Source organism: Scatophagus argus, chromosome 12, assembly GCF_020382885.2.
Source record: "Scatophagus argus isolate fScaArg1 chromosome 12, fScaArg1.pri, whole genome shotgun sequence".
Taxonomy (NCBI): Eukaryota; Metazoa; Chordata; class Actinopteri; family Scatophagidae; genus Scatophagus; species Scatophagus argus.
In genome coordinates, this window is record NC_058504.1 from 2,951,165 (window position 1) to 2,978,229 (window position 27,065).

At 41.0% G+C, this 27,065-nt stretch overlaps 1 protein-coding gene across 8 annotated transcripts; it reads right to left on the reverse strand.

Annotated features, from left to right (window-relative positions):
• Positions 1 to 802: 802 nt before the first annotated feature.
• LOC124068158 (F-BAR and double SH3 domains protein 1-like) lies at positions 803 to 14,427 on the reverse strand. 8 transcript variants are annotated; one of them, XM_046406128.1, is made up of 21 exons: positions 14,278 to 14,427; positions 13,526 to 13,623; positions 13,350 to 13,395; positions 12,279 to 12,352; positions 11,440 to 11,584; positions 11,048 to 11,184; positions 10,664 to 10,727; positions 9,407 to 9,535; positions 7,779 to 7,901; positions 6,651 to 6,746; positions 6,358 to 6,474; positions 5,876 to 5,980; positions 4,974 to 5,129; positions 4,058 to 4,186; positions 3,426 to 3,509; positions 3,115 to 3,259; positions 2,849 to 2,949; positions 1,989 to 2,105; positions 1,661 to 1,805; positions 1,478 to 1,575; positions 803 to 1,372 (listed from the first exon to the last, which is right to left on the reverse strand). In XM_046406128.1, the coding sequence occupies exons 1-21, from the start codon at positions 14,296 to 14,298 to the stop codon at positions 1,322 to 1,324; spliced, it is 2,181 nt and encodes a 726-aa protein (XP_046262084.1). In that variant the 5' UTR covers positions 14,299 to 14,427; the 3' UTR covers positions 803 to 1,321. The 8 variants fall into 8 exon arrangements, with proteins under 8 accessions (XP_046262084.1, XP_046262083.1, XP_046262088.1 ...); XM_046406127.1 differs by having other exon boundaries at positions 1,986 to 2,105; XM_046406132.1 differs by having other exon boundaries at positions 1,478 to 1,533; positions 1,986 to 2,105; positions 14,278 to 14,426.
• Between the last annotated feature and the right edge of the window lie 12,638 nt (positions 14,428 to 27,065).

A 27,065-nucleotide genomic window follows, 5' to 3' on the forward strand; every position in this document is an offset into this window, starting at 1 on the left:
TGTAAGTGTGTGTTTTGACGGCTTTCTTCACCTGCGGGTTCTTGGGTTGCCACCACAAGAGTCACCAATGACCTCTTAGTGGATGCGTCCACAACAGAGGTTTTTAGCATGGCCTGCTTCACGTCCCCAAACCTCCCTGGGATGTGTAAAAAATTCTTTGCTTGCCTGACATTTCCAGTTCACTCTTACTAGCTGTTTGGGTTTACCAGTTCTGTGATCAGCTGACAGGTCTGCCCCTCTCCAGAGTCCAAGACAAAAGGATTGATTGTATGACCACTAAGTTGTTTGACATCGACATTTGGCCTATGGTGGCCTGGTACAAAGTACGCTTATGTACTACTTAGCCCAGAGGTGGTGGAGGATTGTGTGTACCTGTGATGCTGGGAACTGTTGGGCAAGAGAAACCAGAGCTGGTGTGTGATGAAAAGTGTCTTGGGGAGGAGTGGCGAGACTCTTCCTTTTTTGGACTTGCCTGGCGTGTGGGGATACTCACAAGCAGACAGCAGACAAACAGCCACTCAGAATACCCAGCCTTCTTCAAGTGTCTGGGTGGCTCCCGGGAAGGGTTTCGCTGAGGGACTTATTTGTAGTTCTACTGGGAGACTTCAGTGCTCATGTGGACGGGGACAGACAAAACTGGAGGGGCCAACTGGGAGGAACAACCTGCCTGATCTGAACCTGAGCGGCGCTTTGTCATTGGATTTCTGTGCTCATCATGGATTGGACATAACAAACACCTTGTTCTAGCATAAGGTGGTTCATAAGCGTGTATCACACCAATGTGTTATGTAAACAGTCATAGTGTTGGTATAATGCACAATGAGATTACTTTAATTACGACCTAATGACAAGTACAGTAGAGACAGACTGTGTAATTCTTAATTAAATAGTCAATTTGACTAAAATGCAAAATGCAATTATAGTTAGTTGTTAGTGAAGCTTAAGTTTCTTTTCTTACGACCCATAATTCTAAATATTCATGACTTCTTAGCAATACATTACAATTACAATTAGAATATTTACATGTTAATGATATATCACTGCTTCCTTGGGGGCTGGTGCACTTATCTGTATGAGGACCCAGTTTGTTTCTCCTCACAGAGTTAATTCCAATGTTCTGAAGAGCCCCACAAGGTACTAATGTATGACTTTGCTATTTGCTCTGAGTTCCCATCAAGTGACCCATGCTGAGCAGTGGGTAACTCGAACAAATACAAACAAACAAATACAAGTTATTTGTTTCATGCTACAATAAAAGGAAAAGCAGTGATCCTAACCAGTCATATATTCTTGTGAATGCTGACAGTGACTCCAGTCTGTCTCAAGGCTGAGGTGAAGGTTTCTGTGTTGGAGGAGGAGGAGGAGGCCGACACTAAAAGCCAAGAGGGATGAGAGAGAGAGGGTTTGATCACTGATCCCTTGCTTCAGTATAATTCACAATGACCAATGCTCATGTTGTGCAGAAAATGGCCCATACTGGTCTTAGCTGACTGCAGAAGAGATCTGGAGAATTGTGGGTGCTTCCTGTAGTCTCTGATGGGTCAACAGACACATAGGAAGCCATAATCACCTCAACTGACACATTTCATGTAGGAAAAAGCAAAATTACAATGCGAACATAAGAAAGACAAATAATGGAGTGAAGTTTGATGTCACTTACCAAGAGTGTCATCCTCAAGCCTTGGAGGAAAGACCTGCTGTTTGTCCTCCACACAGCTAGGGGGAGTAGCACTAAGAGCTGAACAACAGCCAGGGTTTGATGGGACTGGGACCTCAAAGGCAGCCGTGGTTTGATTGGGTAGGAGCTGGAGAAAACATAAGTAACAGGAGTGACAAAGTCAGTCAAAAAACACATGATAGGCTGAGCAGATGTCAGATGGTAACTGAGAAAAAGGCTTTTATCATTCTGTATTTGTAGCATCAGCATCTAAGGAAGTTGTGATCTACGGGATTTTTTCAGGAAACCATACAGCGTACAGTCTCACCTCCTCCTCCTCCTCCTCCTCTTCTTCTTTCTCCTCCCGTTCATAGACAAGCTCTACCACCAATGATGGGAAGAGACCGATCCGTCCATTAAGTTCTCCCTCCCAAAAGCCATCATCCACCTGCAAAACAAAACAGTTACATAATGCAGTAAGACACATAAAACAATCAGTTCGAGCACTGCCTTACCCCATTTATTCCATATAATAATCTAAACTCAAGGTCCACTCATTGGCTTTATTTAGAGTTTTCAACCAGATCTCAGCGTCTTCATCAGTGACTGCTTTAATTCGTCCATCAGGTAATGACAGCTGAATAAATATCTTTATCAGTGAGCACAAACTAAATTTGCTGGTGCAGAGAGTGAGGGGTATTTCAACGCTCTGGTAAGAGCTATTGAGTGGATTTTGTCAAACTGGTGTGTGCAGGCTCAAGAATAAAGTTTCTTGCCCATCTGTTCCTGTTCACATTTGAAGCTGTGAACAGCCTTGATTAGCCCAAATACTGATGTAAAGCTGGGACAAGCGCAGTCTGACAACGTCCAGTTATAGTGAGCCTGGTGAAACCTTTGGGTTCTGTTGCAGAAATAAGCGAAACCCCATTCAAAATCGTTCTAACTACACTAATAACCAACAAATCCAGACAATCAATTATCTTTCTCCAGAATTGCTTAATGATGTGTTTACAAACAGCAACTGAGAATTGCTGCATAGTATGTCTTTAAGATCAATCTTGAAGTATGGCTAAAGCCTCTATATGATACTGAGGACTGAGGAGTCATCAGCAGCTTCTCAGTCAAGTTGTATCATGCATGGAATACTGATGCGTGTCAGTGAGGCTTCAGGGCCTGAATTGGTACACACACCTCCCCGTGTCGACACCGTATCAGGTGGATTAGTGCCCCCTCCTGGAAGGAAAGCTCCTCTGCACTCTGGGCTTGGTAGGAGTACAAAGCTCTGGCCACACCTGGCACATGATTTAGGTCAAACTGCATTATTCACATGACATTATCACCTTCTTATGAATCTTTTGCTCATACACGTTAAATGCTTCCATGTGACTGTGTTCCAGATACGGTGTGTAAGTACTGATATACTCTGCAGCACTGTAAATGACACACAGAGTACTAACCTCTGCTTGCTGCTCCCTCTGTATTCCTGAGGGACAAGGTGGAGCTAAAAGAACTGTCCAGCTGAGTGGTGTCCTCTGCCGGTAGACACAGAAACTGCACATAACACTCAGGTACATAGCCCACCTGACCACATGAGTTACACACCTGCACAGTTACAGAGATAGAGAGGAGACGCACACAATATAGACTGTAAAATCAAGGATTATTAACTTTTGAAAAAACTTTTCAAAATAAAAGTCATATTTTCTTTATCTCAAAGGTTGATATTTTCCTAATACTGTATGGCAACAAAGAGCAGAGCAGTTGTTACCTTCAGCCAGTCCTCCATGTCTCCATCCTCAATCACTTGAAGCTCCTCCCCTTCCATGATTGACAGCTCATCTGAATGGCTAGCCTGCAGGAAGTGACATGCTTTTGCCATTTGGATAAATTCTTCAGTGAAATACAATCGACGTTATCCAGCTGCATTACAACATGTATGTACACAGGAGAGAAAGCTGCCTTTTGCTTTTGCTGAATACTAATACTTTATTACAAATACAACATTTTGTATTTTTTCCAAATTTCATGACAGGTTCTGATTTCAGACATACAAGCAAGCATGACCTACTATATGCTATTAACATCAAAATATTTAAAACTAGTTATCTAGATTATATCTGTTTAATGAGATCAAACTACCAAACAGGATTTTAACTTCTTCCTCTTCCTCCTTGGTGATATGCGAGCTTCTCAGCATTTTCTGTGACTTCGCTTCACGTCAATTTGACATGTTCACATATTTGAGAATTTTCAAAAGTATGCAGGAAGTTTTGAATGGAATCTAACTGTGATGTTGTTTTCAGACATTTTGCTCCATAGACCACTTTTAGAAGCTCTGACTACAAGAGTGGGCTGAGATGGTTTGTTGCGACGCCTGTGAAGACAGAAGAAAATAACTACCTGATAGCTGTAGATAACTCTGCAGGCTGCAGGGTAAACACACACTCCAGACGACGGCACTGGATCTGAAAAGGTCTCTTCATTGTCATCATCATAGTCCTCGAAGTCAGTCAGGTCAAACTCATCCTCCTAAGTAAACACACAACCGTCACCAGCGTGACATGAATAGGGAAGCCATCTCACACATTCAGTTAGATTATAACGAGATTATATGTGAAGAAAGAATACAAAATAGGTTTTCTCAATGTAGTTAAAGCTCTGAATGTCACCCACTTTTGCATATAGTCTAATTAGAAGCTTAAAGCACAGCTTGCTAAGCAGTGGGATATTAAAATATAATTTTCATGACTTGCATGTGCTTTTAGACTGGATCGGTTCTTGCTAGATCTTACTTTGGATAGTTCTGTTCTGATATTCTATAATGTCAACAAATCGTCCACAAAAAGATCAAAACTAACAATGAATGTATCCTGCGAAGTAGTATTGTGTACGTGTGTTCATCAAAGCTTGGTATATCTTCTCCCTCTGCGTCAGAGCTCCACTGCTGTTAAAAAACTATTAAACTACTAAACACATGCGTGAGCCACATGACCGCACTGAGCGACATGTTTTTTGCATTATCATCATCAACAAATGCGCCGTAGTTAACTTTGCCTCAGTCCTACATGCAGCATCTTGCTAAAGCAATGACGACTGCCTCTAAAAAATGAAATCTGGGAGTGGATCTTGGTCTGGTAAAATGCCTATTCCTAGCAGTTTTTAATATAATGGAGTAGATAAGATAGGCCTTCATTAGTCCTGCAGTGGGGAAATTTTCAGAGGGAGGGAAATATATCCACAAGCAGATATTAAAGGATATGGATACATGATGGAAGCATGATTCTGTGTGTGCATGTGTGTGTGTGTGTTTGCATACCGAGAAGTCCTCAGTGGACTTCCTCTGTTCACTGAGGTGTCTCTCTCTCTCCAGCTCCTCCTCTGCCTGGTTCATGGCACTATGAAGCCACAGATCAGCTCCTTTGACACTTTGCGATAACAGAGCCAGACGGGCCTCAGCCTTCAGCCTGCTGAGCTGAGACAGGAAGACGACAAGGCACACACAGTTGGGTTTTGTTCTTAATCAGACATCTTGATATGCCAAAATAGCACTCAACAACTCCAGCACTACAGGATATGAACATTTCACTTTCATCCATTTTGCTGCTAAATGTGACTTTCAGCTTTTGATTGAGGGGCCCCACAGTGTCAGACTTTGGAAATTGCTTAAGCCTTCACACGGATGGGATCCAGTTCTTTTGTGGAAGTCGGGAGGGAAATACGTTGTACAAAAACGACAACAAAATGACAACTGCGATGACTTAGGAGCAGCTTAGGAGCCAAATGTGGAAAATGTCACCAGTATGAACTTCACCCATCTTATTTGCGATATTTCTTTGTAGAAATTTCTTTGTTTCTTTGTAAACCAGTTTAGGAAAAGATCAGAGACTGAATGAACAAAAGTCATTGGGAGACTTTTTGATTAATGAATTTGGCAAACTGAAGTGATTTTCACTCTGCAGGTTTACAGTCTCAACATGTTGAATATGCTCAATTAATTAGTAATCAGTTATTCAGCTCTTTCCAAATGAACTTGACAAGACATCACCTGTTCAATTCAGCTCTCAAGTAATATTACGTTTTTCGTGCCGGGTGATTTTTAATTGTTTATGGGAGATAAATGATTGCATGCGCTTTCTTCTATAAACTATAGGAGGAAGATGCCAAGAGAAGAAAAGTAACAGAGAGCAGAAAGACACTGCAGCTAACTTGGATTTTTACCTTGGCTTTCCTGATGCTGTCCTGCACTTCTGTTATCTTCTGCTCCACACCGAGTCCCGTCTCTCCTGACAAGAGCTTCAGCCGACTCTCTAGCGTCTGGAGGGCCTGAGGGAGTAACGTGGCAGAGATATGCAATTCATTCCTTACTGGCACGTAGCAAACGCCATTTCATCACTTGCTTTAAATGTGCATGAAAACAGGAAAGACACAAAACAACGGTCCATTCTTACAGATTAGAGTTTTCTTATGATCTACTCGCAAAAAGGAAAGAATTATTTACAGAAAAAGAGAATTATAAACTTTAATGGATAAACTGAAGTCAGCCATTGGAGAGTTTCTCTCCTAATTGTTTTTAGAATTTTAACTCATTTCACTCAGATGCTGGTCGGGCTTCTACGAAGTACATTATCTGTTCTGGATACCCAACCGAGTACTTGCTCATCCCTACTAGGAGTATTGACTCTTCGAAATCTAAGTCTTACCCTCTGGCCATGGGTGACTATTTTGTAGTCTTTAGCAGCTTTTGTAGCCCATTTCTTGGCCTCCTTAACCAGCCATCCTTCTGCTTCTGAGGCACAAACCTCCTGTAGAGCAGACACCTGCACAAAAGTGACACATACATCTATTCCTTACTCATGAGCTCTACATGTATTGTGTACATCAACACACTGCACCTCAGTATGACAGCCCTTTGTGACGATATTAAATGCCCGATGACGCTGCACGACTCCAAAGTGCCATCATCTCAAGTTTTACTTCAGGAGCTCAGACACACCTTGTCATGCGGAGCGGGCTGAAAGGTGAACTCGGGTACTTTGCTGAAGGAGACAGATTCCTGAAGAAATTGCAGGACATTTCTCTCTCTGGTTACCTGACAAAACAGCAATCACTGATGTTAACCAGAGCGAACAAAACAACTCCTACACAATTGCTTCAAGAAAAAAACATACATATCCATAAGTTTAGAACATAGGAAAGGTTTTCTGGTGTCCCTGAAGGCAGCACAGACAGCCTGGGATTTCTCTTTATGATAGTTTGAAGTGAAATTGGATAGCTGTGAACTAAAACCAAGTGCTTTCCCTGTGCTGGCCTTGTACCACTGCAAAAATGAAGACCTAGGTGTTAAAATGTTTCTACCCACTCACATTTTGAAAGGAACAACTTGCCTTCCGTGATTTCACTCAGCTGCCAGACAGGTTCAGACATTTTGTCAGTGTGTTAAATTCCTTTCTGTAAACTTCAGTTTCTTCTAAAACTTAGCTTTGCCATTAAACCCCACCTCTCTCGCCCTCCTTTTACCATTTAAAAAACGCACATCTTGGCTAACTTTTCCGACATCTCTCTTTTCCTTACTTTCAAACATAGCGTTCATGTTGACTTTTTCTCTGTTGTTTAATTGGTTTCCAGAAATGTCTCCAGTCTGGTGTCTACGGAGCCACTGTAGGATACTTTGCATGTATAAGTCACAGTGAACAAAAGACTTGAACAGACATTACTTTTTAAAGACCTGTCGCCAACCGAATAACAATATGGCTGTCAGAAGGTTTGGTCAGTGAAACTGGAAGTTGGGATAATTACAATAACTCTATATGACATGAACGTGACATAAAAGCCCATTAAAGTGCTAAAACCCAGTTAATCTCTTGGTTTGAACACAGCGCCGTTGCTAGCCATTTGGGTGCCCTAAGCACAAATGCTTTGTGGTGCCATATCATTTTTGTGATGATTATTGTGATGATTTCTTCACGGGCCTGATTTCTTGGTGCCCCCGCTGGCACTTGGTGCGTAATGTGTGTGTGCGGAGCAACGGAGCTGTTTGAACACACTTGCACTCAAACAAAAACAATGTACTTTGCACACAACACACACAAACACTCCACTGTATGCACACTTTGACGCATACCTTAGCAACACTCTCCCATATCCTGCTGTACTGTTTGCATATGGCCATGCAGGTATCCATCTCTGTCCCACACAGTAGAGTAAAATGGCTTCTCAAATCCCTGTAAACATCACCATCCATTTGCTGATGAGGAAAATTAGAGTCAGTTTTCAATGCTTCAAATAGTGTAGTGAATGAACTGGTATATTTGAGGCCCATATTGAACCCTCACTCCTCAGTCAGCTCTGAATATTCCCTCTCACAGTACATTTACTATGTTCACAGTGCATTTACCCAAGTACAGTTATTAAGTATTACATTCTCGTACTTTACTTGAGTATTTTCAATAAATGCTTTTCCACTACAGCCTACTTTATTTTACACTTTTAGATACAAGTTTACGCTAAAAGAACGTGTATGATGACGTGACGTGTATGATGTGATGCAGCAGTACTGCAGATGTCTGAAACTGCCTCAACATTGACAAACAAGAGCATGAAAATGCTCTTACATGCATTTGTTATTGATCAAATCAGAGTAATGTAATATTCTATTTCATATCGACTTCACCCTCTTAGAGCTGTTGGGCTCTAAGAGGGTAAAGTCTAAGAGGGCTACATCGAAACTCATAGAATCTGGGGTGACCATATGTAACCAATGTTCCGTATAAATAGTAATTTTACACTGAGAAAGGAGCCATTCAGCATCTTTGGCACTCATATTTTTGATTCTTCTGAGTTTTGGACTTTTTTTTACATTTAACAGAGTATTTTTAGGGTATAGTATTCTGGGCTAATTCCTCTCAGTACATCCATGGATTCATTATAGTACCAGAAAAGCAAAACACAATCTGTGCTCCCATGCTGTAATGATACTGCCTGGCCCAGGTTTTCTTTGTTGTCAATTTATTTGCGGTAATTTCATGAACATACTGATAAATTAAATGTACTGCAGTGTTTACCATGACATTATTATACAGACTAATTTCTCAGCAACCCCAAATGTGACTTCCAGCATCCCTGTAGTGGTGCAAAATATGACATATTTGCAATTTCTGGGTATATTTTACTTCTTTCACTAAAGTGTTTTTCATTATCTGAACTCTCTGCTGTCATTAAGGCTGTGGCTCTCAAAAAAAAGATGCAACTACCATGGTTGATATGAAGTGAAATAAAACCTACGCTGCTGCTAACTGCAAATCTGTTTCCCTTTTTGCAAAAGAAATGAACAAACTGAGTGAAAAACAGGAAAGCAGCCTGCATTTTGTGCACTTTGCAGAGAAACTCAGTAGGCCTGAAATATTCCAGGAAATGATGTGGTCAGTGTTTTATCAGACACACAACTGAAGCAATATTTCTTATAGTTTCCTTTTTTAGACTTAGACTTAGAGACTTAGACTTTCTTTATTTGTCATTTGGATTTTCATCGCAAAAGAAATTTCGGTACAGTGGCTCAAGCATAGCAGGAATTACTGACATATTTTTTTTAAAAGAAAAAAGTAAAAAATATAATATATACACACAATAAATATGCAGTAAAAAGTACTTGAAAAATGAGGTATTTTGTATTAAAAGTCAGGCAGCATATATACATATGTTATTATTATTGCACAGTGTGTGTGTGTGTGTGTGTGTGTGTGTGCACTTTACCTCCATAATACGTGGTAAGTCATTGGCATAGTAATGTTGGTGGTGGGCATTGACTGCTGCTAGCGTCAGCAGATACTCATTGCGAACTTCAGTCAAACGGTCGTCACACTCTCTCAACCTCGCACTCAGCTGCACACAAACACACAAAATAATATTTTTTATAAAGCACGCAAAAGACACACTTTAACATGGAAGGGAAACACACTCAAATAGAACCAAGCAGTACTTTGCAGAACTGTGTTAAATTGTATTCATTACCACTGAAAGTCATTTAAGGTTTGAATATTGTTTTAAGACAATTTCATAATTGAAAAAAATGGATGAAATCTCTAGTGTGTAATAAAATAATAAGCAGTCAGATAATTAAAACTGACTGGCTTTGACTTCAAATGTGGCTTCTTTTATAGCTTATTTGGCTTGTTTATTTGGATCAAAGCCTTTTTGCTTTTGCAAAGTAAAACACAGATGACAATGTCACACTGAACCTGGAAACCCAGAATAATGCTAGACAGTCTGACTGAGGGTTGTGTCACATTCGGCCCACTTCACGTCACTGTAATGTTACAGGGGATGTCACCTCACCCAAAATATTAACAATTTCTACAAAACCTCTGCACATTTTCAGTTGTTTAAAACAATGCCAGCAATTAGCAAAACTCCAGCCACAATCACACACTAGTTGCACTAAGTCTGTGACATGGACACACGCTATTGGCTCTTATGAAACTCCCCGAAGTGCACCTCAGCCCGTTCCTAAGTCTGCCACCAGTTGCAACAGGGCTCAGCTGTCAATCATTTCACCTCCTTTTTACAGCATCCATCCATCCACTGTCTTTCTATATCCTGTCGGGGGGGGGGGGCACTCTCGCCCAGCTGACTACGGGCGAGAGGCGGGGTTCACCCTGCACTGGTCGCCAGCCAGTTGCAGGGTTGACACACAAAAACAGACACACACACACACACTCAAACCTGCAATGTAATGCAGCCAATTAACCCAACATGCATGTTTTGGGGATTGTGGGAGAAAGCTGGAGAACCCGGAGAAAACCCATGCAGGTACAGGGACAACATGCAAACTCCACACAGAGGGACCCAGACCAGGATTCAGACCAGGAACCCTCTTGCTGTGAGGCGACAGTGCTGACCACCGCACCACCATGATATTGTATTAAATGGTTGAATCAAATGGTATTCAGTACATTAGATGGGAAACGTGTACAATGTTAGTCATCAGCACAGTTCATTGCACAGTCATACCTTAGCAGCCACCTTATGTAGTCCTGCTTTGAAGTGGAAAATACCATGTTCACTCTTTCTGGCTCTGAAAGACATAATACATATGAATACCAAAAGGCACACAGAATGTTACCACAAATTAATCGAAAGTTATATAAACCCTGAACTTAATGTATGACTTAGTTAGCATTTAGCAGCACAATATACTCTGCCTCTGTTGCAAAATGAGTTCAGTTTGCTTATTTTGAGCAACAATACTTGCAGAGCTTCATCACAAAATATCAGCTAGTGGGCAATATATGGCTTGTACACAAGGTGTGCCTTTTCATAAGCAAGGCCACTCCTCTTCTTTACAGGTTGGCATCATCAATACACACACACACACACACACACACACACACTGACTTGGTCTGTGCATCGGTAGCTTTCTCTCTGGCAACACTGGCGATGTGGCTGAGTTGATGGTAGCTCTTCTTGATCTTATGAAGCTCCCGTAGAGTGTCCACCACTTCCCCCTGGACCCTCTGGAGCCTCTCTAGTCCCTAACAGACACATACACACACACACGCACGCACGCACACACACACACACACACACACACACACACACACACACACACACACACACACACACACACACAGTTTCCTTTGGTAAATATTTAATGGTCAATGTAATGTAATGTAAATGCCCCTGATGAGCCCCTTTGTGTTTAAAGTCTTTGATCATGGTGTGTCTCATAGATATATCCATATTTATTTTAGATTTATTTATGTGTATACTGTGTGCGGCTCTCTCACCTTCTTTGTTCGGATGTCCTTTGCATTGCGAATACTTCTGGAGGCTTGTCCAGTCAGTCGGCGGTATTCTTCTGCAGCAGCAAGTCGTGAAGCTGCAGACTGAGCTGTAGTGTCTACCAGTGACCGCCACACAACAAACACACTTCTGAAACAAACACACACACACACACACACACACACCAATCACTAATTTTTACAATCACTAATTACTACAGTTTCATTTTAACTCACTTAGCTTAATGTAAAGACAAAACATGTCTGACATCTACAGATTGTGAGGTGTGATGCTGACACGTGGGCCTACGCTGAAGCTACTTCCTGCTCCAGGCTTTACACAATCATGTTATCATGTTACTACCACAAAACTAATGTCACATCACCACTGAGGTCCTAACCTCTTCTCTTCCCCTTTTTCATGTTTTTCAGACAAGCCAAAAATGAAACTAACAAGTTATCTAACGCTGTGACTTTTTAGCAGAATCACCTTTGGTGTTGTCACCTGCCTTCAGTGAGACGGCTAAGGTGGCCCTGTTTGATTTCTCCAGACATCCATTTCCACTCTTTGTATTACGTCACTCGACTTGCAGTCATTTGTACGAAACTGACCATTGATCAAGCATCAAGACCGAATGATCACCCTGTTATAGTTCATAGGATAAGTATTTAAGTCATGTGAGTTATTTTGAGTTAGAGTATTAAACACAACTTTCTCTACTGTTCATTTTCTAAGTGAGAAACACCAGCATAGTTGTTGGTTTTGCAAAATAAAATCACTGTGAAAAAAGTGAAACAGAAAAGAGCAGACAAGATGGCTGTGGACAGTATGTGTGAGTAGTTACCCAGAACCAACTGCATCTGTATTTCCTCTTTGCCATTCTCTCTTCTGGTACTGGACAGCTAACCTCTGCAGAGCCTAAAAATGTCCAACAGTTTACAACTCATCACAACCTCAGGAAATGACAGTAAAATGTGTTTTATTGAAGGTACAGTCAAGCTGTTGTAAATGAAAACCAAGTGGGTCTCATCTGATAAACGCAGCCGTTCACACAGTTCAATAACTGCTGCTATGAACCGCATACACACTGAGCTCTTTCACCAAAGGTGCTCATTTAGCTCATGATGATGTGATGACAGGGATTTCAGTACACATGGGACACAGAAAAGCGATGAACCCAGCTGGGACATGCATGTCGTTGCAACAGTTTACGATGGTTTGTAACTCATAAAGTTACTGAAACCAGCTAAACATCCATGGCATCAGAAAATGAGCTAAAATGTACATTTTTTCTCTTTATTTTAGCATTGTGGTGACTGTGATTTGTCAGGTATTATTGCAGATATGTGCTTCTAACTTAGCCTAAGCCTCTTCCTGTTCAAATAATCTGACTAACGTATTTGCAGTGAGTCTGTCTGTTTGGATGATTTGTGTGTATTTGCAGCACGTATGCTGTCAGATTAGAAGATAAATATGAGCTCTCTAGGCCACCGTACTGATTTAGCAACAATTTTAGCATTTAGCTCAAAGCCTGAGATCAGCCTCACAGAATAGCTGGTGTGGCTGTAGAAAGTGTCTTTCAGGTTTTTCTCTCCTGTGAAGTCGGCTTTGCATTAGTCAGCATCGGTGTGGACTCACATATGTGACACATTCTCCACCGTGGTGCAACAAACACATGAAGCTCTCTGAAGAACGTCTACTGAGAGCACCTGAATGAACGAATATGCAAAGTAAAGTCCCAGTTAGGACGGAGTAACACACACACACACACATACAGCACTGCACCCAGAGGCACCAAGCAAGAACACAGCACTCAGGAACTGATATGGGACCTCGGATCAATAAATGAGGAGCATTCCCAGTCAAAACCAAAAGCTTCCAGTAAGATGACTAATAGCGGACTAGAATAGCTCACCTGGCCATACTCTTTCTCTATAGCTGCTCGCTGCTTGCTGAAGGACCTTGGGGAACACAGAGACACAGGGCGCCATCAGCAGACGGGTAATTTGACATGTTCATGTCTCTGTCAGACGCCCTCCGTCTCACTGAATCCAGTGAGAGGATTTCATGCAGCACAGAGGAGCTTTGTACCTGATCTCCTCCAGCAGGTCAGTTTCCTGATGCTGCTTGGTCTGCAGTTTGCTGAGCTGATCTGAGAAAACGAGTTTCACCTGCTGACTCTCTTTTACCTGCACGCACGCACAAACACACGCAGGCAGAGTTTGGAATTTATTGTTTTATGCAATTGAACTCTCACTCAAAAATTCCTGCACTGTACTTGTAAGTTCAGGAGATTTTGAAGTATTTAAAGTATTTCCATTTCACACTTTGTCTGCAATACAGCCAGAGAAATTTGTTTTATAAAACTTTCTCATGACGACACTAATGACTGCCAAGACATTTTGTAATGTGCACACAAAATCTATCAGCTAAGTTAACAAATTCTAACCTGGCACATTGTCCCTCGTCACAGGTTTACTTTTGTCTTGAACAAACTGACTCGGTCTCAGTCTCATCTTTTATCGGTTTAAAGTTTAAAAATTCTTGTTATAAAAAAAGAGAAGGTCATCTGTTAAGCCGTGTTAACGGGCGTTCATACTTGGTCGATATTCCAAGGTGAGATTTAAGAGTCAAAATTGTTAATTGCTGTCGAGGGAAATAAAAGAAAAATCATAAATTCCAGGTGTGGAAGATTCCTGATGTGCTGCTGTAACAGCAAATGGCACCGCTGACATCTGCCTGACGGAGCTGCATCAGCTGCAGTGCACAGTGGAGCACGAGAGACACAAAAGGCGAGTATGCAGGACTTCACTTTTTACTTTAACTCCTCTGACTCAGCTTACCTTTCTGGGTGGTGGCTGCATGGCTGGATGCTGATCGTGTCCGTTATTGTCTCTGGTGTTGTGTCAAGTTCCTACTTCCTCAACACTTTCTCATGTGCACATGTGCAGCTCTCTCTCTGTCTCTCTCTGTGTGTCTCTCTTCCTCTCTCTCTCTGTCTCTCTGTGTCTCTCTTCCTCTCTCTCTCTGTCTCTCTGTGTGTCTCTCTTCCTCTCTCTCGCTGTCTCTCTGTGTCTCTCTTCCTCTCTCTCGCTGTCTCTCTGTGTCTCTCTTCCTCTCTCTCGCTGTCTCTCTGTGTCTCTCTTCCTCTCTCTCTCTGTCTCTCTGTGTGTCTCTTCCTCTCTCTCTCTCTCTCTCTCTCTCTATGCTATCATGAAGAAAGCCTCTAGAGGGCAGCAGAGTCCCAAAGATTCAGTGTCAGAAGTCAAGAGCCACCACGTTCACTTGTTTAAAGGACATGTACACAAGCACATATGCTTTTAAGTATGTCCTAAAACATACTCACATAATCCCATAAATACAGTTAAAAGGTTTCTGTTTGCTGTAATTGTGTCATCTCTGTCTTTGAAAGAGTTATCACGGATGTCACGAACTCCGCAGTCCATGTTCACAGTCCTCGGCTTAATGTGCACTTCTTCACGTCTTCCTCTGGTTGGTTGGACTGAAGTGTGCACCTGTAGGCCAGCCTGCCAGGCAGCACAAACCCCATCATCACACCTACGCCGAAATCCTCACTATTGTTGAATTATTATCATAAATAACTGTGGAAAAATGTACACAGAGTAATTTTAATCAAAGAATTCTCAAAAGTTCCTGAGTTCCTTTTCTCCTTTGCTGCTTAAAATGGTGACATTATTCAGTATATTTTAAGATTATCTTCTAAATGCTTGTTAGTGACTCCATCAACAAACCGACACACTGGATACATGGCAACAATAACTTTATTCGTGTGGCACTAAGTAAGAGTTATCAAAGTGATTCACATAGTATGAAAAGAAGCAGAATGAGGTGACACAACAGCCCAGAGGAGTGAACAAAGAGATGGTCATGTGGGTGTGAAGAAAAATAAAAACTTAAAATGGCAGCAGAATCTAATCTGAGCTCATTACTGTTGAATCAGTTTTCCTCTCAAAGGCAAAACACATCGAACGTCGTTCAGCTTTAAACTATGGTTTTCCACACCCATATGGAGACAAATGATAATCAATAGTAAATCATTTAACATGTATCCTTCACACAATCATAAATTACTAATAAATAAAATAAATAGTAGATATAAAACAATTCCTCTGCCAACCAAGTTAGAACACACTGTGAACTACGGTTTTGAAGCATCGCCATCATGTTTTTCTGGAGTCAGCAGTGATCACATGTGGAGGAAAGGGTGGAGAAACTCCACCCTCATTTGGAGCTTACATACTTGGGATGAGCGAGTACACCATCATCTGCGTCTGTACCTGCTCATCCACCTCAGCTGTCTTTATCGTACCCGTGCTTGGAATGGGTGGGGTTTAAAGCGGAAATGGCTTTCTTTCTGTGAACGAAAATTCACTAAACATTTCGATATCGTGTTGCACAACGATGCTACAGAAAACACTGACAATTTTAAAACACTGAAAGGAAATCAGACAAATATAATTTAAGGCACTGAGTGATCACACTGATGGCTGCTGAAGTTCACAGATGACCTCAGCGGCGCTTTGATGCAGGTAGCACTGAGTTGATCTGCTGTGCCAGGTAATCCAGTTTCATATGGAGGCTTTTTGGTGAGATGACAGGCTCGTACGTCAGAGACAGCGAACAGAAGTTGATCTTTTTCTGTTTCCAGAAAGAAGAAACACATGGACATTAATGTTGGGGTTTTTTTCGGTGTACTTCAGGCTGTTGAAACCTCACGCTGGCTTCACATCACACTGAACGATTATGTCACTCGTCAATTACAGTGAAAGTACGTAAAAGGTTTCTTAATGGTCTGAATGAACACTTCTTATGTGCACTTCACTATTACTTTAGGAGAAATTTAAAGACTGAACCGAATTTTAAGAACAGTCGATCCCATAATCTGTGGGGACAGGACACCCACTGGTGTATTGCAAAAATATATTTTTGCCTAACAAAAGTATTTTAATTACACATATAATTTCCATAAAATTCATTACAGAAGTTCAAGGACGACCTTCTTTTTTAAGCACAATGTTTTTTTTTTATCGTGTTGAGTTCGTGTGTATAAAATAATGATGTAATAAGAGACTCCAGTATTCAGCTGCTTGTTTCACTGAAGGTCTTTAAGAAATTTTGTCAGCTTAAGAGATTTTATGCTGATCTTTGCATTTTTGAAGATATTTAAAGCAACAGTTTCAGGAGTAAGACAGTTACATTTCAAGTCTAGTTCTCAGGTCATCAATGCTGATGCTTTTAGTGCTTTATGTTTTATGAGTTTCCAATCCCCCCCGGGACCAGCAGTTCAATACTAAAAACACAATTGTAATTTCTTAGTTATTATATTCACACACAAACACAAAGTGTGAACCGTGATCACTTACATGACAGGATTCATATATCCTTGGCAGAGTCTTGATCAGGTATTTGACCGCATCATGAGGAATACTGCGATTCATGATTTTCAGGCCTTGGATGAAATAATCAGGAAAGTGACATATCTGTCCAGGGGACAAACACAATAATGTCAGTCCACATTAATACACTTCAGGAATAATATTTGGTTCTTTTCTGGCTTTGTTCTTAACAAAAACAGCCCCATGTGTATTATTAAACTGATAATCCATGTATCCATTCGGCACTTTCAGGGCTGTAACATTAGGGAAACCAGCTCATGATTATTGATTATCTATAAAGACAGATGTCATGAGAGCCAAAAGTCTAAACAAAACATCCTGATCATTATAAACCCATCCCCCTCACTGGGACAAAAATACTCATACTTAAATACTCAAAAACATGTTTTTCCCAAAGTTGGTTTCTGTCATTTTTAGGTCGTTCTTATTGCGCTGATTTGTCTTCTGGTGTTTATTTCTCTGAAAAGTTTGATTTTAATATTTGAAGTTATAAAAAATAATGTGAAACATCAGCCGAGAGCAGCTGAGCGCCGCTCCTGACTGGGTACCCGATGTGATGTCATACATGCGCACCCAGTATCAGGATGTTTCTTTCCATCCCTGACATTCGTAGCAGATTCATCTCCCATTACGTTATTAACGATAATCATCTGTCTCTCTCTTGGACACACACACACAGAAACACACACCACTTACCCCGTGCGACACACTGAGGTTCAAACACTGGCATCTTGCATCCTAAGAAGATCAACAGATAATTTAAAATGTTATCAGACATTAAATTCATTCATCTTGTTCCAGTGTGTCGCTTGCTGTATCCCTCCCACGGTAAATGCGACTTTCTTTTTTTTTCTTTTTGTTTTTTTTTAAAGAAATAACTTTAGCAAAGTCCATGTCACATGGTAGTTGGAGGTGGAGACATCCTTTAGCTCTGCAGATGTAAAGAAGACGAACAAATAGAAAGATACTGTAGCAGCTGCGCAAAAACTGGTTCAGATAAGATAAGAGCAAAGCGCAGAGGAAGTGGTAAAGATGCAATGGTGCTGAAGCTGTGTCTGTGTGCGCACTGCACATTATGAGCAACTGTCGTAAGCCCAGTCGTCACTCATTTTTCAGTGTCACACACTCACACACACACACACACACACACACACACACAGAGAAAACAACATTTTCAGCTTTAAGCTCACTCTTCAAAACATTCTCCTTTTCTGAGAACTAAAATAACTTGTGTTTTTGGTAAATTATATATATATATATATATGTGTGTGTGTGTGTGTGTGTATTTTCTTCTTATTTCTTCTTATTTTCTTTTCTCTAAATTTTAATTTATGTATACATACCCATCTCTTCCCATTTTTAGCCAGACAAAACGGTAGAATAAGAAAAGTCTGGGCAAAGCACAGTTTAATTTGGATTTCAGATTAGCTGATGATCAGAAAACATTTCACTCCCTCATTTCAATCCATATAACAGTTTAAATACATGAGAGAGAGAAAAAACAGACAGACAAGGCGAGGACACGACAGAGCAGAACATGTGGAGAGCTGAAGTCAGAGCAGAGCAACAGAAGACCTGAAGGCTGAGGAACACAGTGGCAGACTTACGATGTTGGTTAAATTGCAGGTCTCAGAACAGTTCTGTCAATCCAAAGGAGAAACAAAGTTGAAGAAACCACAGCCGTAACATGAGCATCAGCCGGTCAAAAGACGAGCAAACTGCTAAACTGAGTCTCAGCAGCAACAAGTAAATAAGCTGCACTGACACGCTGCTTTCGATTGCTTTAGTCTGGAGTCTCGACTGACCTCAACACACACACATATACACACACACACACACACACACACACACTAAAACAATGACTGTCATTAGTTTTCTACAATGCTGTACTACTTTATGCTATCAAACAAACAACATGGAAAATAGGAAATATACAAATGATCACATTTTTGTTACGAAAAAGCAAAGAGGTGGAAAATAAACAGATTGCCTGTAAGAAACTACCAAGAAGAACAATGAGAAAAGTTTTGTGGCTGCTCTGCTCACTTTCTAATTTGCCAGCTGAACGTTAACAGCTGATTACTTTTTCAGCCTTAGTAAAGGAGCAGGAGGTCATAATAAAATACAATCAAGGAAGAAATCACTGAAATATCTGAGTTGCTCTCGTACTTTAAAGGAAATCTGAGAAAAAATCTCAAACAAACACTCAAACAAAGAAGTGATTATGTACCACCACATCTAATAACTCACAATACTGTTTCCTCAGCTGCAAAACACTGTCTACATACAATATTCTAATTACTCCACCTTACCTTCACATTCTCTCCCAACATCTTAATATATGTGTTGAATTCATGCACCCTGCATGCGTTTGCAAAGGATGAATGATGAAAAGAGATGAAAAGAGGCAGCAGCAGTGCAGGTAGCATCCATGCAGAGTAAGTGGAGGATCCAGTCATGGCTAATAGATAAATTAATATCTAAATATCAAAAGTGACTATGGATGTAGAGATGAATATTAATCGTCCAGCCGGTAATTTATGCCTGCACCAATGCTTGCTGTCTAAATGTTGTAGAAGGTCTTATTGCCTATGGTACACCCCTGAGGCTTTGTCAGTGGATGGATGACAGCTTTGCAGCTTTTAAAAGTCTGGGATGTGACATTTCCACGCGGCTGGGGAATCCCTTCTTGTCCATGCTTTGATTAGTTATTGTAGTCAAAATGCTACCCACACAGAACATCTTTACTCAACAGGACTTTGACATGGTGGCAAGAGTGATACAGCATGTTTGCTGATGCTAGCCACATATCAATGAGATCTGACTGCTTATGACTGTCGCGGCATTTCCTCACCTCTGTGGAGACCTGGCTGTCACTGCACAGAGGAAAAAAGTCAGATACTTCATCCTCTGCAGTTCAGTGGCTATGGATTGAAGTGTGTGGACTGCACATTACACTCTCATCCACCCGGTTTATGAAGCTTGTGTGTTCAATGAGCTTGAAAAGGGTCATTTGTGTGAGCTACAGTTGGGTACATTATGTGAAACCCTTATGATAGGCAACACAGCACAAGTCCTACACCACTGTTTTGGACCGTTATGGGCCCTTACATGGGCAAAGTATGGCGCATAATTAGGCCCACTTAGGCACTTTTTACAATCATTCCTTTCAGGTGGTTGTCATGGCGGACTAAGACGTAAAGCACAAGAAGATTCAACTTGGTGGAAATTTGAAATGCTGTTAAACCACATTAAGATAATATATTTGAAAATTTACTTTTAAACTACATTTAGTCCAGTTTCAGAATCTTAAAGTCATTTCAACTGCACCACACAGATTCCATGTCAGCCTCAGTTTTCTGTTAACCTTCTGAAACAGGGTCCAGGTGGCAATAAAGAAAGACAACTGCTGCTGATTAAACATGGATTTAAACAATTCAGTATTTAAAATGCTTCAAATTCAACTTGTGTATGATGAAGGAAATGAGCTCACTGATCCACACCATGTATCTTGGTGAGTAACACAAAAACTGAAATGATGCCCTCTGGTCCATCACAATCACTCTACACTTCAGCTTCTTCATGAAGCAAACATAGGAGCCCCTCAAGTCCTTACAGGTCCAGTGTGGGACCAAGGTGGGTTACAGGTGGTGCTCAGGTGAGAAGTCATCTTCAGATCCCACAGTGGCTTGTTTCTTTTTACAAGTGCAGTCATAGGCCAAGTGTGGGCCGAAGCAGACTCAAAATGGAATATCCTTGAAAATTTGTCAAGTAAATTAGCACACAGGATTCCGTCCTGCATCCTGCCGTAATGCGAAATGTGGTTTACACGAGGGTTTAAACCTCATACAGAATTCCACTGACTAAATATGCGTGTTTGTTTTCCACTGTAACCTTTGTTCTTTGAGATAAAAAGAAAAATGAAAGTACAGAAAGTAATTTTTCCCTCAGGCTGTGCCATTTGCTGCGCGACAGAAAAAAATAAAAATAAAACTCGATAAGATCAGATAATATGGATAACATGGTTAGTAAGAATCATTCGGTACTTGCTGTCTTAACCACATCGCAGTTTGTATTATGGTGTGTATTTCAGTCTGTACTAAATGAAACTCCATGGGCGTAACCATGGAGACAACAACTCTGGGGACCAAATCTGCCTGTAGTCTTTACATGACAATCGGTGCTGATATAACCTGCGTAATTCTCATATTTCATTCTGGTTTTCCACTGTTTAATACATTTTGAAAGTAATGACATCAGGTACGGGTTCAGGTTTTCTGAGGGTCAGGGGGAGAAAAAGCTAATGTAAAGAACACCAGCTGAATGTGGTGAGGCAACAGTGTGCAGAATGGCTTCTGCTGGGATACGGCAACACCACTTGGACAAACACACAGAACTGCATGCTAGAACCAAAGCAATGAAACAAGAAAATTGAGGAATGCAAATATCAACAAACAAAACATTATCTTTTAACAACTTTCAGTATGTTATGTCATTGCTTTATTCTGTTGACCAAACATTTCCATGCTTTGATTGTCTTGTTTTAGTGTTTTCTCTAACATACTTTATAACAATACATATGTGATCAGAAATACATGTGTGTGCAGCAAATGCATAAAAATTTCAGAGAATTTGTGTATTTAGTGTTATTAACCAAAATCTGTATTGTGATTTTAATACTCATGTGACACTATTCAAATATATATATATAGTGAAGATGTTTGTGTCTCATATTCTTGCTTGAGAATAGTAATAATGAAAATGTAAAGTTTACATTAAATCCTGGGATACAAAAAACTTTTCAATATTCGATATTCAACAAATTATCAATCAAAAAGGCTCGTGCAGAGTATTCTCAGGGACTGTTACGGCAGTATGGCATTTCTCCTTTTCGTTCTTTACATTTCGTATAAGTGGAAATTTTGGCCTGATGCCAGTGATAGAACAAAGGTCACCAAAACATCATTGATAATTCTAGGAGATTCATTTTTAAAGATTGGCCACCAACGTAATAATTGACCTGATGGTGCTGCTAAAGGAAATGTAAGGGTTTGATCAAAATTATTATCAAATTTATCACTGAGGCCCATCCGTAACTGATATGACAGTTATCAACTCACTCTCAAGAGGTTTACCTCCTCTTCCTAGCAAGCATGTAAATGTTACTTCTAAATAAACACGAGGGAATGTGAAATGAGTCATAAACCAAAATGTGTTCTTAGCTTTGACTTAGTTAGAGCTGAGAACATATTATGGCTTCTTGCCCAGATACAGCAGATAAAAAGTCAGTTTCATCTCTGCAAGTCCAGTAGAGCAGAGGGGGGTGAGCACAGGTGGTGTTTCAGCAGGAGACCACACATGACAGAGGAGCACATTTAACATGCTATTCCACCGTCTAAAGTGACGCGGCTATGGAGGTACGAGACAACAAGCCTGTGGATCAGCTGTCCCCGAAGCCCCCACTGCTGTTGGGACACATTATACAATTTAGTGTTACTATACAGACCAAAAGTAAGATGTGACATTTTTACACTTAGGAAAACTATCATGTGTGGCACTGAGCAAGAACAAGAACTGCAAAGATGTAATCACTATCACCATCTACATTTATTTATTTATTCTTACATTAAAGCAAATATAATATTTAAAGAAGTCTGCCTTGTTGTTATATGGAGATGTATTCTTATACTTGACTACTGGCTAGCAGTTTCATCTCTTTGTTTTTGCTAAACTAGGCTAACCATGTTCTCAATGAGACTGATCTCATTTGCATGTTGTCAGATCCCACCCCTGTTGTCACGACCCTCTGCGTCTGCAGTGGCAGTTTTCTGCTGAAAGAAACACAGTCGAGGAGTCGGTTCGTGTCTTTCTGTATGTTTAATTCATACGTTTGCAAACAGACCCACAGCTCTCTCCAGAATGAGCTGAGCAAATGAGCAATGAACAAAGGCATGTGTTTTTATACAATTTCTGTTATCTGTCATGGTTACAATTGTCCTTCCCATGTGAGCCAGACCGGCATCTTAACAGGTAACAGGTTGGTTGGGGATCCTCTTTGTCCGTCCTGTTGATAGGCAAGACGAGAGGCTCCTGCAGTCTGTCCTTGCTGTCACATGAAGAACATGCTACTGTGAACAGTTTTCATTATAACAGTCACACACACACACACACACACACACACACACACACACACACACACAGCTTTCACCCAGGAGACTGGAATTGTTTTTTGTGACAAACCAAGTTGTTTTTGTCCATTAACTTAACCAAAGTGTTGCTCCATGTTGAGAGGTCAAGAGGTTTTTTATTGTCATTTCAGCTGTTAACAGTAACAGTGAGCAGTGAAACGAGACAGGGTTCCTCCAGGTACCAGGCGCTACATTAGAACAGAAATACATCTCTAATAACTGTACATGTGCAAACGATGTGAGACTATACATAATGCACAGGACTATACAGACTATACGCACAGCACAGAGGCTTAATCATGTGTTAGAACAGCTAACAGACCTTATGTGTCTCAATGAGATGCTGAAAGGCGCCTGACAAAATGATGTTGACACCAAATAAGTCAGTCACCTGACGTTCCTTTCTTTTTCCTTTCCTTTTCTCTTCCTTCCTTTCCTCTCGCCTCCCATCCTCTTCCTCTCTACTCCAGGAACTCACTCCTCAGACTCCCCTCACTGTCTGAGAGGTTGATCAGCTCCTCCACCTCATCACCCTCCTCATCCTCATCTTCCTCCTCAGCCTTCTGTGAGGTCTGTGCCTCCCCCATTCCTCCTCTCTTTCCCCCCAGCTCTAGGTATCCCTTGGCGGTTTGGTTGACCGCCCCACCGCTCTTTGGCCCACCTCCTCCTCCTCCGCCATACTCAATTTTGCTTTTGACGGGCTGAACCATCAGGATTCCCTCATCCAAAATGGGGGTCCCTTCAGGGCTGACTCCCTCCCCTGCTGCACAGGTGGCTCGTTCTGCATTCAGGGTTTGAGCTCTGGGATCGAGGGTGACGGTGGACTTGCTTGTGCAGAGACCCATGATCAATTCCTTCTTGACAGAACGTTGAATTCTGAAACAGTTCTCCTTGGTGGCTTGGGTTTGTCAAAGCAATCGTTTTGAAGTCGACAGGAATTAAATTGAGCTATTCATAAGCATGAATATAAGAGTTGATTCCTTCCAAGGCGATGTCTTCTTTCACTCGTTTTTGGTTTGGTTGATTCCCAAACTTCAACAGTCCAGCTCAAAATCCCTCATATGCCTTGTGTCTTGAGTTAAGTTAAAGGTAAGCTGGATGAAAAGCAAAAAACTATTCTTTTCCTGGAACCCCCTTGAAGATTTTGTGAATAAACTTGAGTTTCTTGTAAATGTCAGCAGATTTCTGTGAATCATTTCAGAGTGCTGAGGCCCATGGCCAGCAGAGATGCTCCCATCCAAACCGTCTGACTGAATTCGCTCATGTGGTTTGGAGTGACCATCCCAACTGAGCTGTCGCAGACAGACTTCTCTTTGCCCGCTTTCAATCCATAGAATGGGTTGGACAGAATGGATTTCACCTCCTTTGCTGTCAAGAGCTTTGAATAGAGCCAAACCCATCTGGTAAATCTTTTCTTCTCATCCTTGGACCACTTGTGGGTGGAGAAAGTAAAGGAATACCACCCATACCTATCACTCCTCTCATTTTCCAAGGGCTTCTCCCATATTTTGAACCTCACACTCTCCCTGTTCTCCCTGTTCTTTCTGCTGGCACCAAATGGAGTTACTGAGCCACTTTATTTAAATTGCTGAGTGGTCAGCATCAGTAGAGTCTCATGAGAGATCTGAGAAAATCAGGTAATAGTGAGGGTAAATTTAACTAAAGTTTGTTTGGAGCAAATAGGGCAGAGAGCTGTTTAAGATGGTTACATGTCCCTTTTCCAAACTCAGTCTATATATGGCTCTACTCCTTTGCCCCATATGGTTTTAGCAGGCCGCATTGTTCTCTCCGTCTCAACAGGGCTTCTGAGGGTCCTTGACGTTAACCCTTAGAAAACACACATACAGTGTCAGAAAGGACAAGTCTGTTTTTGGCAGGCTGCTAAATTTTAAGTAAAACACATAATTAGCAAACAGTCCACTGTGGTTTGATGAGGATGCTGTTGATCTTGACGAAATAGACCAATAATTATACTGCATTGTCATTTGCTGATTTGGTATGCAGGGACTGTAATCTGTGATAAATCTAAAGTTTTCTGACTGCTGAGTAACTGATATTAGTCATCAACCTTATGGTCCTATACCCATCCTGCCTGCCATAATCAATACACACAAATATCTTAAGACTAAATGTAGCACTTAACTGGCTGAAATACCTAAAATGTGAGGTTTGATTTTGCTAGTGCGTGTGCTTGTTTTGGAGGGGAGAAAAAGAAAGGTGTAACGTATTTTTAATACTATTAGCTACTTTTTTTAAACACTGTTGTTTGCAGGATGCATTGTGAGATTAATGTCTGTGCTGTATACTGGATAACGATGATGTGAAGATGTTGAAAGAGGTCTCCGCTGACACTGTCATCAAACAATCTAGACAGGAAAATTCTCTCACGGTCCCTCTGCCACAGGTGACCACACATAGTACTCCAAACCAATTAAAAGGAGAAACTTTGTATAAGGATATAATTTAAGCGAATACATATGGAAACCTCGGAAAATAAATCCAAATAATATCCACGTTCAGGCTGGTCAACCCATCGCACCTTCCAATGGACTGTTCCCTGCCTAATCCCAGTTTCCCCAAGCATTGAAAAAAGAAACAAAACATCTGAGGTCCCAGTGTATTTACCCCATAACAGCTTCAGGTAATTAAAACAAAGCAGATATCATAAAATTAAAGAATAACTCATACAATATAATAAAACAAAATCCAATACTATATGAACATAAATAAAAACATAAGAATGCTGCCTCAGCAGCGTCGACAGTCAGTGTAGTGTCGATGATGTGTTGAATCTGGACATTTTATCACAGCGTCCTTGTTCAGAGTCCATCTCAATACTACGAATTGACTCTTGTGTCATCTCTCATATATGCACAATAAACAAAGTAAAATAATTTGTGCACGTTATCTGCCAACGCTCAGGTCCTTTTACCCATTACAGATACGTTCTCTTTACCACTTCATAACATACTTCATCAATACAATTTTTTTAGGTTATTTCACTCTAAAAACATCTTAAACTATCAGCATCCACAAATTGTATTTTATTCTATCATACAAAGTATTCTTACTGATCTCTCCACCTCTCTTCAAAGTCATAAACGTCCTTCTCAGGGGCTTATGAGTTTATTTAAATTTCATTCAAAAATATCCCCCAAAAAAGCTCATATGTTTTAACAGTAAACAAAAGGTCCTCTCAACAGAGCAAGGTTCATTCTTTATTTAAATAAAAACAAAGTCCTCTTATAAGCAGGCTCATATAAAGAAAAACATCCTCTCAAAAGGAAGGAGGTTAACTACCAAATCTCCTGTTATCAACCACAGTCTATATATGCTTATACAACATAAATCTATCACGTCAAAATGAACCACATTCTCCCTCTTACAACAATTCTTTCCAATTTTCTATCCCCTCTCAGCAGCCAACCAGTTTGTATGGCACATTCGTCCTGAGCAGCCGGTTCTGTCAGTGGAACACTGTTTCCATTGGCACCGTAAGGTTTCCACAGTCAAACAGCATGCAATCGTAACTTTTCAAAGTCGACCCATTCATACTTTCCTATCGCATGCTTTTTCTGCCGCTCCTTATCTCATATTCCCTTCTCTTTTCTCAATTTCTGCTGCCTGATGAGGTGTAGCTTCAGACACTTGTTCATCAACTAGTGTTCGAGTGGGAACTTACAGCTGAGTTGTCCATTCTACACCTCCAGTTCCAAGAACTGACCTGAAATTCACCTAGTGATTTTCCAGGCTGGAGGCTTTTCATAGCAAGAGGGTCCCAGGTTCGAATCCCGGTTTGGGCCCTTCTATGTGGAGTTTGCATGTTCTCCCTGTGCCTTTCTCCGGGTTCTCCGGCTTCCTCCCACAATACCAAAAACATGCACATTAGGTTAATTGGCTGCTCTAAATTGCCCCTAGGTGTGAGTGTGAGAGTGTGTGGTTGTCTGTCTTTGTGTGTTGGCCCTGCGATTGACTGGCGACCAGTCGAGGGTGAACCCCGCCTCTCGCCCGTAGTCAGCTGGGATA